Here is an 11083-nt window from a genome sequence, read left to right as displayed (position 1 = left end):
TGAGCAATGTGCAGGTGAACGATTTATAATACTAAAATATTATGATATAGGTTTTTGTTTCTGTTGGAGTTATAATTGTGGTTTCACACGAGGTATGGTTCTGAAGATATACTGTACATACTATAGTGTTGTATGTTTTATACTTTTTGTTTGCCGCAAAAATAAAAAAAATATTGTTGAGATTGTTTTGGCCTGTTCTGGTCATTCAATATATACTGTATTGAATAGATATTTTAAATATGTTATGAGTAAATTATTTTAAATGTTTATCACATAAATAGTCCCTTAAAGATGGTTTCTCTATTAGCTAGCAATTTAACATGTCAGCTTTAATAGTGAAAAAATATTTGAGATGAATGAAATGTTATTATATTTCATTCTGAATTCTGATATAAAGTGTATATAAGAACAGACTATATTGAAGTATTTTTAAAAATGGGCAAAAACTAATGAAGCTTGGGGAAATAATACACAGTTTGGATAGGGAGCTTTAAATGAAAGTCCCCACAAGGCTCTTGAGTCTTTAGAAGGAGATGGCGAGATAAAGAAGTGAACTACTCAGAACGTTTTGAATGTTTATTGTTGATGAAACTTTTTTCTTGAAGCACTCAACAAGTTACAAAAGGTTCACTCACTACAAAACAAATATATAGAATAAATTAAATTGATTTTATGATTGTATGGTCAAATACTTTTTTTTCAAAGGAACGTTCTTATGAAAAATAGTAGCCTACGCCTGTCTTCAAAATAATTTAAATGTAAAACTTCAACTGTTCAAAATCTTGTGGGTTGTCTCAGATAGAAGCCATATTTGCTATTATTTATTCATACACATAACACATCCCAATTCCATCACCAATTCTGCGGTGGCTGCTGTGTACCCATTTTAGCTTGTTTTGGTGGTTTTATGCCCTCTAGTGGCCAGTGGCAACAACTGAGCAATAGCCATAGACTGTAAAAAATAGCTTTTAACATAGTGTTGGGAGCAAATCATGGAGGAGCAAACATATTTTCTGTCATATTTACAAATCTATCACACGCCCCCAAATAATCAATTTTGCTTCAAGCACCAAAAGGCGATCTGACAGCACCGACACCCTGAAATGTTGGTACTTTTTCAAATACCTTAGAGCCCGGAAATCTGATATTTCAATGAAAATACAAAAATCCCAGTTTTTTGTGACGGGAGGCCATCATCCGGTCATCCCTCTGGGTTGAACCATCATAGAAAAAAGGCGGGGGTTCATTGACATACATGCCTATGCTATAGTCAAAAACTAAGGTATACATTTATCAAGAGGAGTAATTGCCCCATCTATTGAATCATCATAAAGATTAAATATTTTGACGGAGTGAATGATAAATGGAAGCATCACAAATCCAGTTTCACGCCCCTCCTCTGTGGGCGCGAATGGTCTATCCGGGAAGCATGTTCCACTGTTTGGGGAAATACCGTAAACAAACCATCTCTCCTTTCAACTTGAGCGAGTTGTTTCCTCTTTCGTGTCAGGTTATTGCGACTGTGAAAAACAAATTGACCCTCCTTTTTTTAGGTAGCCCTGTTTTTTGTTGTGCGTGTTGTCGTTTGAATGTCCCAGTCCATAGTGGCGGTGCGTGTATGAACCGGAGGAGGCTTTTTTCCCCTTCTTTTTTTGGGTCACATTTAACTGACTTCTGCTGTCACGTTACCGTGAAAAAACATGCCTGATTTAATTCTACTGATCCTAGTGGTCGTGCTCTTCGTGTGTCTGCTTGTGACAGTGGGGGGTCTTGTGCTGTACTCGGGACTGCTGTCGGATGTGGATATAAAGACCGGGCCACCCCCTGTCAGAAATGTCACCATTGCCTATAAATTCAGAGAGGGATCCTACAAGGACCGTGGTGCAGCCTTCAGCGAGACCTGCAGCATCGGGCCAAAGCTGAGATCCATCAGTGTCGCCTACGATGACCCCAAGCAGGTAGGCAGTCTTACCTTCACAACACCCAATCAATCTGTGTTTGCGTTTGACCTCATGACATAACCACAAAACCCCCAATGCACTTTGTCTCCTGATAAGATGTTACAGTAGGCGAGATAACGTATGCTGTGTTTGACCTGGGTATTATGACATTGTATGTCACACAAAAAGCCTGGTATTAATGCATTTAAGCAATTTTTTAAAGCCCAATTTGAGTGAGGATCTATTGAGTTGAGATTGTTAAGGCTACATTCTTAGTCTTATAGACTTGGAGATAAGTGTGTTGGCCATGTTATAATTTCAGAAAATAGCTAGTTAATAGTTTGTGTACAACCAGCATACCCAAAACCATACATATTTCATAAGAAGAAGAAAAGCAACTTGTCATGTTTGAGATACTGAAACCAACAGATGTTTTGCTTTTAACTCAACTTAATGAATAATCTCATATCAAGATAGTTGCAGATTACATTTTTTTGTTCATCAACCAAACATTAAACTCAAAAAAGTTGTATGAGCTTACTTTATTTGTGTATTAAATAAGCCACTGTCCTCTTCATATGACCTGGAAGTGTAATGTTACAGTATAACTAAATCAGATCCAGCATGCGTGGCTCAAGGGTTAACTGTTCACAGCAGCCTTTTAAAAGGAACTGAGGCCGAATGATGAAACCACTCGGCTGCAGGCAATGCCACGTTGCACTGTTGATATTTTTCCGTCCTGTCATCTCTGTGGTTCCAGTGTGCTTATAGGCATTAGCCCTCTTCAGACTCAAAGCCGGTGGACAAAACTCCCAACCTAGAAAGGCAAACTCAGCCTCTTCTCTGAGGAGTGGAGAGCTGATAGATGTCTGAAATCATACACCCTCTGGCACTCTGGTACTACTCTACTCTATCTAATAACAGTCACAATCCAGATGCAAGAACCAATGAATCTCCCCTTTATTTTATTGTCATTTGCATTCTTATCTAGAGCCATCAAATGTTGTGTGAACGGGACATTTCTCAGGCTGATGTTCCGTGGTTGTCTGCCCGCTTTCATTTGGCATTCCGGTGTTGGTCACGAGTTGTGTTTTTAGTCAACAAGAAATGTCTGCACAACAGCTGCTTGTTAGACGGGAATGTTTACTAAGGTTCCCAGCTGATACGGGAAGAGTACACAAACACATGGTGTGAGGTGTTGATAACATTTCTCAGAGGCAGACTACTGACCGGTTATGGCTTATTCCGGAACTTATCACAATTAAAGCTGCACTGTGGTTTGCTCTTTGATTGATTTGACTGTTGCTGACGTTTTGATCTGAGTTTGTTAGGTTCCCTTGAATTTAATCCATTGTACAGTGCAAACAGTGTGGCGAAATAGGGGCTTTTGGCATATCAGCCAAAAGTAAACATTAACCCAAACTGTGTAGTTGGACTCTCTGTGGTGTTGGACAGCTTAGTTTGCATGAATTATATTGTGTCTGACACTTCAGATAAGATCACTTGGCATTTGTCTTACTGTGACACGGCACAGCTGCCAATCCAAATCATGATGTAAGTTGTAACTATACTCTGTGGAGTAAACAATGTGGCACACTGGCAGCCCTTTGCGTTTGTCTTTGTGCTTGCCCCCGCCAGTTTTCTCCGTAGCTCTCTGTGCTTTCGTAAGTATAAGGGCTTTCAGTGGAAACCCTGACTGTGAGCCATATACCAGCGGAAATTTGGGGCAAGTGGCTCATAGAGGAGCTATTAAAACCTTTCTGCTGTTGTTCACAGTTTGCACAGAGTCTGAATCAAACAGGATGTTCAGAGGGCCGAGAGATTTCTAAACGGATCGGATGATTCTGTCCTGGGCTCTGTGTTTGTTTTGACACAATCTGATTTCCATGTGGAGATCAAAATAATCAACACAGAAATGAGTGGCATGAACATTTGGAAATAGTATCATATGTCTCAGATCTTTAAAAAGACTGACAACTGCCGGACAATGACAAGGAGTATAACCAAACAAAACTGTAAAGTTCGAAGATGCAGGACAACATTTGGCCAATTATCTCTCTCAGTGCAAGGTACACACCTATGGAATTCTCTACCATCAGAGATTAAATCCCAAACAGAACTAAAGAGTTTTAGTGTGAAAGTTAAGCAGTGGCTCAAGCAGCAGCAGAAATGTGAACATTAACGTCTCTCAAGTTATTTTAATAGAGCACTTTACTAATGTTTAATGCTAAATTTAATTGTGTTTTAATCTGAAATGTATAACTACAGCTGTGTGTATTGACTCATGGTACCTATTAATTGTATTATTCACTGTATCTCTATCACTGCATTTATTGTATTTAGTATCTTTGATTGTATTTTAAAGCCTGACCCAGGGACAAAGACTGCAAATTAGCTGAAGCTAGACGTCTTATATGCATCACATTTTCCCATTTTTTTGTGGCAATGTTGTATGTATTGTCCCTGTCAAATAAAATTTTATTATTATTATTATTATTATTATATAACTTAACTTAAAGGTGCCCCGAGGAACTTTCAGTTTGTGTTCATTCTTGCACACCCTTTGGACAAAAGTGGTAGTGTTTTTTACTACGCCAGAAGTTGTTCCTAGTTGAGCGTACCCATGACAAAGGCATTAAGAAAAACTATAGAAAAAGAGCATTCTTCGCACTAGTGGTCTTGTTTTCTGTTTCATGTAATTAATGATCATCAGAGGAAAAAATTAGACCGTTTCAGAAATATTTAAAAGTTCCTTGTAGCACCGTTTAAATTGAACTATATCCAAGTTGCTTGGGTTGCAAATGTAGGAATATATTTTTAGATGTCTAGAACCGGGCGGGCGCAGCCAGTCAGAACAGCTCTGTTGACTCACTCAGAGAATAAGAGCCCGATTGGCGTCACCACTAAACGTTCCATTATGTCACAATAAATAAAAGCAAAGGTGCAGTTTAAATAGCTTTTAATGAGCTCTTAATGTTTGACTGGCTCATGTGACTGAAGCTACAAAGGGGTGTAATCATAATGTCACTGTTTGCAGGGTTCAACATAACTTTTTTTTCCTACTGGCCCGCCGGGCCAGTGGATCCGAGTTTTACTGGCCCCTTGTATATTTTCACTGGCCCTGCACACACTTTTTTTTTCTTCATAATTTAGTGTCAATAATTATAATACCTGTATTAGAAAAATAAAGAAAGATAACCAGATCTAAAGGGAATATCTATACTGTAACAGTATAGATATTCCCTTTAGATTTGGTTATTTTTCTTTTAGTTAATTATATGAAATGTTGATATTGCTCATACACATAATATAAAACCAGGCAAACATATTGAATTAGAAGCCTACAACTGAAAGTATGTTGAAAGAGTCGGCCAGTATTTTAAAGTCCAGTAGTTTGAAGGTTGTTTTTATTCTTGAATTTGGGCAGTTTAATGAATAGTTCACCTGCAGAAGTCATGTTCAAACATAACAAATAAATAAGAGATGAAGGTCTGATCATTCTTTGTGGTGTGGTAGGCTGTTTTTATTACTTTCTCTATGCATTAGGGATGTGAATGTGTCGACCGAATGACCGGTTTTCCACTTTCGCTCAAGTTGACTTTAAAAATAGAATAGAAATCCGAAAATCAGTGGGTTATGCCGTTTTTTTAATGGGAGATTTCACCGAATGTGAGTTCACGTCTGGTCGTGAGCGCGCTGCAGCAGTGTCACTTCTCCATGAAGTGTCAGCTTCACATATAAGAGTCCGGTGTGGGACCATTTTTTCAAACTATTGATAAAAAACAATGCAGTGCAAAATATGCAGCATAAGTTAAACGCTCGTCTAAGACTATGACGTTAAATCACCTTAGAAACACACAATGCCTTCGTCCGATCACAGCAGCGTTTCACCGTGTGATCTCGCCAGCGAGTGAGCCGCCGCGCAGGTGAACTGTGGTTTGTGGCTAAAATAATAACCGGGGATATTCTCCCCGTTAGCGATTTCAATGGGAAAGACTTCCGCGATCTGATTGAATGTCTCGAGCCTGAAAACACAGTGCCAAACTGCGCGACTATAGGAACTGTACAGTGAGCGGAGTCCCTCCGTTCGTTTCTGTCTACAACCGACACAATCACCGGAGACGCATTCACAGCGTTTAAATAACGCCTCTCATTTGTATTACCATTGGGGCTTGGATGCAAATATTGTAACATTACGGCGGCAGATAAAGGAAAAGCGCAGTTATCATTTTCTGCGCCTCAACCTCTGCTGTGGGAAGAAAGAAAGGGGGCAGAGTAAGTCGATTGATTTGTCGACTCGCAGGCGGACGGTAGGCAGCTCTGCCAACGGTGCCTGTCAAAACGCCCACGCATCGGTTGTCCACTGGCCTTTCATTAAAAAATATATTTTATATTAGGTTTATTATATTGAGTCTTAAATAAACACTGCTTTCATTACGACTCAGAACGCGCATTTCAATGAACCATGATGTAGTCTACAAAAAGATACTGAACTGTGATTGGCCAGTCACTGGCCCGGGCGGGACAGTGACTGGCCAATCAACTTGCCCTGCATATGATTTTACTGGCCCCGGGCCATCGGGCTATACGTTATGTCGAACCCTGGTTTGTTCAGTGGTATGAAGATTTGTTAACCTTGGTTAATAAAGGTCTGATGATTACCCAACAACAACAACCAAAGAGTAAACTGAAAAATGTGAAGGGATGAACTTTGGCTGAAATGGATTAATCTACTTCCAAACCTGTTTACATGTGATGTGACTCAGTCCTGAACTCTAATGCAGTGAAACAAGAATAAGTGAAGAAGAGGTCAATGAGATCAATTCTCCTTTTTAATTTTGAATGATTTTACGTTTGATTTATTTTCAACTTGCCGTGTTTAGACTTGACCTGAATACTGAGGCCGACCTTTGCATCCAGGAATAATCAGCTTCTATGCTAACTCTTGTTCACAAGGCTTTTAAGGCCCTAAAGTCTTCCAAAGAGTTCAGTCATGCGTGAAGTAATGCTATAAATCAATTCAGTGGGGGTGAAGGTTTGAATAGTTCTTGTCAGAATTTCTTAAAGGAATTATAGTCATTTTAAATTCCACGTGTAGTTGTATTTTTTGTTTGTGTTCTTCTATTCTGGCAGAGCTTATGTTTAATGTTGATGATTGTGTAATGAATGCCATCTTACACATGCAGTTTAAGACCAAGGGCTAATGTAAATCCTGCTTGTAGGAATGAAACAAATGTTATCTGTGTTGTCTGGAGGACATCAGGACATCAGAGATGTGCTAAAAGCCAGAATCACCTTCTCAAAGTTGTTGTTAGATGTCTATTACAAACTACAGGGAATTATTCCTAAACCACTGTCTGTTCTGACATTTCTCCATGCTATTAGAATGAAGTGTTTTTTGTTTTTGCTACATGTTAGTTGATTGCATTGAGTATTTCCTAGTTTTTATTCAGAAAATACTTAGAGGGCAATGTACTCATTACGACAGCTCTCGACCCTGTGGTGGAACATTTGAAGCCTGTTTGTTTGCTGCACAATGCAGCCACTAGATGGCAGTGTTAGCATTGACATTGAGTTGTGTGGGAGAGAGGAAGGGAGGGAGGGAGGGAGTGGAAGCACATCCTCAAAACCACATTCATAATTATATATTTTTTTAATGTATTTTATAAACCATGACATAACTAGTGTGACTCATCGTCTTAGAATTAATTTGGATTTCCTACCTACACCAGCGGCTGCGTATTCAATGGTCACTGTGACACCGCTCCAGTGGTTTTCAGTGCAGGTCTTGCATCCAGAGTGAAGCTGGTTTTCAGCAAACTGCAATCATTTGCATTCACCTTGCGTTCAAGTTGCGATGAAGTCCCTGTTTAATGACTGTTATGATGAACGCCAGCAGGACTCAAAACTAACTAACGCCAACAGATCAGAAAGTGGAAAAAGCAGGCTTTCATATACACTGGCTAAAAACCTACTCTTTGGAGAGTTGTCTGTAATTTTACTGGGCAACACTAGTAAAGGCAGGTGGTGGTTTGAAATATCCAATTTGGCTCAAAGGGGTCAGTCGGCATTGACACAGCGTCCGGCAGATTAAAGGTTATACAGTCAAGTGCGAAAGTTTGTGAACCCCTTGAACATTTTGGAATTTTATTTATTGTAACCATCATTAATTCATTTTTATCAATACCAGTATTTTTTATATGAAATAACAGATGTTTGTTTATCAATTCAACATTTTTCTTTTCCAGAAATCAATTGTTAAAACAGATAAAACAAATTATTTGACGAATGTTGTATGTGCAAAAGTTTGTGAACCCTGAGCTGCATTGCTTAAATGGAGCAGGTAAACACAATCAGATGGGCCAAATTGAGTCATGAAATGGACCAATGTAGTGAGAGATCTTTAGGGAAGAAATTGGGCGGCACTAGATACAACAGAGATAAAACCAGGTCAGTTTAGGCTCACCAAAGTGAACCCATACAGGTCAGACATGCTAAAAGGGGAAACAATCTCAGAGGATCTCAGGAATAGAGTTGTGATGCTGCACATTTGTCTGGGGACAGCTATAAATTATTTAAAAAAAAGTTTGAGCTCCATCGGTCCACCGTGAGGCAAATCATCTACAAATGGAGAGCTTTAAGAGTGACTGAACATCTGCCTAGAAGTGGACTTCCTTCATAAATATCCACAAGCGCCACAAGATAAGTGATTTTTCAGTTAAAAGCCAACCCAAACATTACATCTGGTGATTTGCAGACCTCTCTTGCAGCATCTGGGACAGATGTGCATGGTTCCACAATAAGAAGAAAACTCAGTCAACATGGCTTTCATGGGATGGTTGCTGAAGAAGCCTCTGCTCTCAAAAAAGAACAAAACTGCTTGTCACAACTTTGCCAGAGAGCACCTGGAGATACCTGAAGTCTTATTCTGTGGACAGATTAGTCAAAAATTGAACTGTTTGGTCATAACCAAAACCGCCATGTTTGGGCAAAAACGCAATTCTGCCTACCACCTAGAGAACCTTCTCCCAAGTGAATAATGGTGGTTTCAAATTGTCTGCAAATCTCCAGGTGTAATGTTTGGGTTGGCTTTTACCTGAAAAATCACTTTTCTTGTGGCGCTTGAGGATATTTTTGAAGGAAGTCCACTTCTAGGTAGATGTTAAGTCACTCTTAAAGCTCTCCATTTGTAGATGATTTGCCTCACGGTGGACCGATTGAGCTCAAATTTTTTTTTATGAATTTATAACTGTCCCCAGACAAATGTGTAACATCAAAACTCTATTCCTGAGATCCTCTGAGATTTGTTTCCCTTTTAGCATGTCTGACCTGTATGGGTTCACTTTGGTGAGCCTAAACTGACCTGGTTTTATCTCTGTTTTATCTAGTGCCACCCAATTTCTTTCCTAAAGATCTCTCATTACATTGGTCTATTTCATCAACCAATTTGGCCAACCTGATTGTGTCAACCTGCTCGATTTAAGCAATGCAGCTCAGGGTTCACAAACTTTTGCACATACAACATTCGTCAAATAATTTGTTTTATCTGTTTTAACAATTGATTTCTGGAAAATAAAAATGTTGAATTGATAAACAAACATCTGTTATTTCATATAAAAAATACTGGTATTGATAAAAATGAATTAATAATGGTTAAAATAAATAAAATTCCAAAAGGCTCAAGGGGTTCACAAACTTTCGCACTTGACTGTACGTAAAAACTCAGGAGACAGTTTCAAGGCTGAGCTGCCTCAGGCTCTGCTGCAATGTAGCTTTGACATAAGTATTGAACACAGGCTGGATAACATACAGAGACTAGATCATTGAATTCTGGGTTGTTGCTCTTTGTGGTGCATTAGAATGGCAAGGAGTTAAAAAACAAAAAAACTCTTCAAGGATTCTCCAGAGCACAATTCTTAAATGAGAGTGGGCAGCAGTGAATAGAGGGAGACAGTAAGCAATGCAAAGATCAATCAAATGTAATTTCATTTTTCTAAATAAAATGAATAAGTAGAACAAATTGATAAAGAGAGACAATTAATTTCACTACTGCTGTCTGTGTAGTGGACATGATCAAGGTCTGGACACTTGGTAGAACTACACACAGAAAATACAGCTGCCTCTCTTGACACAGATAACATAGTTAGTGTGTTTGTATAGAGCTGCTATTTGGTTCACCCTCTGATCTACTTGAATTCCCACTTTGTTTTCAGCTTCTGAAAGCAAACCCACTCCCGGTCTCTCTCCCCGTGACAAGCAGGGGAAAATGAAATGTCATGAGTAGACGTATATGGGAGTGGCAGTGAGAGATGAGGCGAGGTGTGGGACTGCCTTGGAAGAGGGCTCTCTAAATTGGTAGGAGTCTGACTCACCTTGAGAGCCTCGCAGTGCCTCCAATTCATCAATCGGAATTTCAGATCAGAGCGCCCGAGCATCGCCGCACTCCCAGTCAAGTTTATTAGCATTTTACTGCCGCTTGTCTTGTCTGTCGACAGCAGCCACATGAAAGGGGGGCTCCTGGCGAAGGAGTTGCCGCATTTAAAGGTGGATATAAAATGAGAAATAAATACGCTGTGATGCTCTGAAGTCTGGTCCCACAGGATCTTCGAGTCAATATTATGCAAGATTGTGGACATGCCGGCTCGCCCTATAGTAAAAGCACCCCGTTAATGTTTATGGACATCGCGTCTACAGTGAGTGAAATAGTGTCTGCGAACAGCAGAAGCCATGCAATCCAGACAGACTTTATTAAATGGGGGAGCTGCTTTTAAAAAACACAACATGCTGCTGGGTTGTATTTTTAAAATGCCACTTACTTTGATCTGTTTTCACGAAAACTGTGTGGAAAAACATAACTCCGCCAGCTGACATGTCACCCTTTGTCAGTGCAACAAGATGGTGATGAAGAATGCCTCTAAATCTTTTGCTCCATCAAACCTTGTGACAGGCATTGGCTTTTCGCCCTGTGTTATGATGCACAGGATATTGGATTACACTGGTGAATATCTATCAGGGGCAGCTTATAGAGAATCAGGGGGATGTCGGAAGAAGATAGTTGACACATTCATAGATAAGGAAGTAGTAAGTTTATGCAGAGGGGAAGGGGAGGGGGGTTCTCCTATTGGGGGAAAGATTACCTCCCT

At 39.6% G+C, this 11083-nt stretch overlaps 1 protein-coding gene across 1 annotated transcript in view; it reads left to right on the top strand.

The window, feature by feature from the left end:
• The first annotated feature begins 1459 nt into the window (after positions 1-1459).
• Positions 1460-11083, top strand: part of tex264a (testis expressed 264, ER-phagy receptor a) — a 75254-nt gene continuing 65630 nt past the window's right edge. The window contains exon 1 of the mRNA XM_080025999.1: positions 1460-1958. Coding sequence (XP_079882125.1) covers positions 1701-1958 — 258 coding nt within the window. The 5' untranslated portion in view covers positions 1460-1700. The remainder of the gene's footprint in view (positions 1959-11083) is intronic.

The sequence above is a fragment of the Ammodytes marinus genome (genome assembly GCF_949987685.1).
Source record: "Ammodytes marinus genome assembly, chromosome: 4".
NCBI classification, from domain to species: Eukaryota; Metazoa; Chordata; class Actinopteri; order Uranoscopiformes; family Ammodytidae; genus Ammodytes; species Ammodytes marinus.
This window is presented reverse-complemented; position numbering and strand designations above follow the sequence as displayed.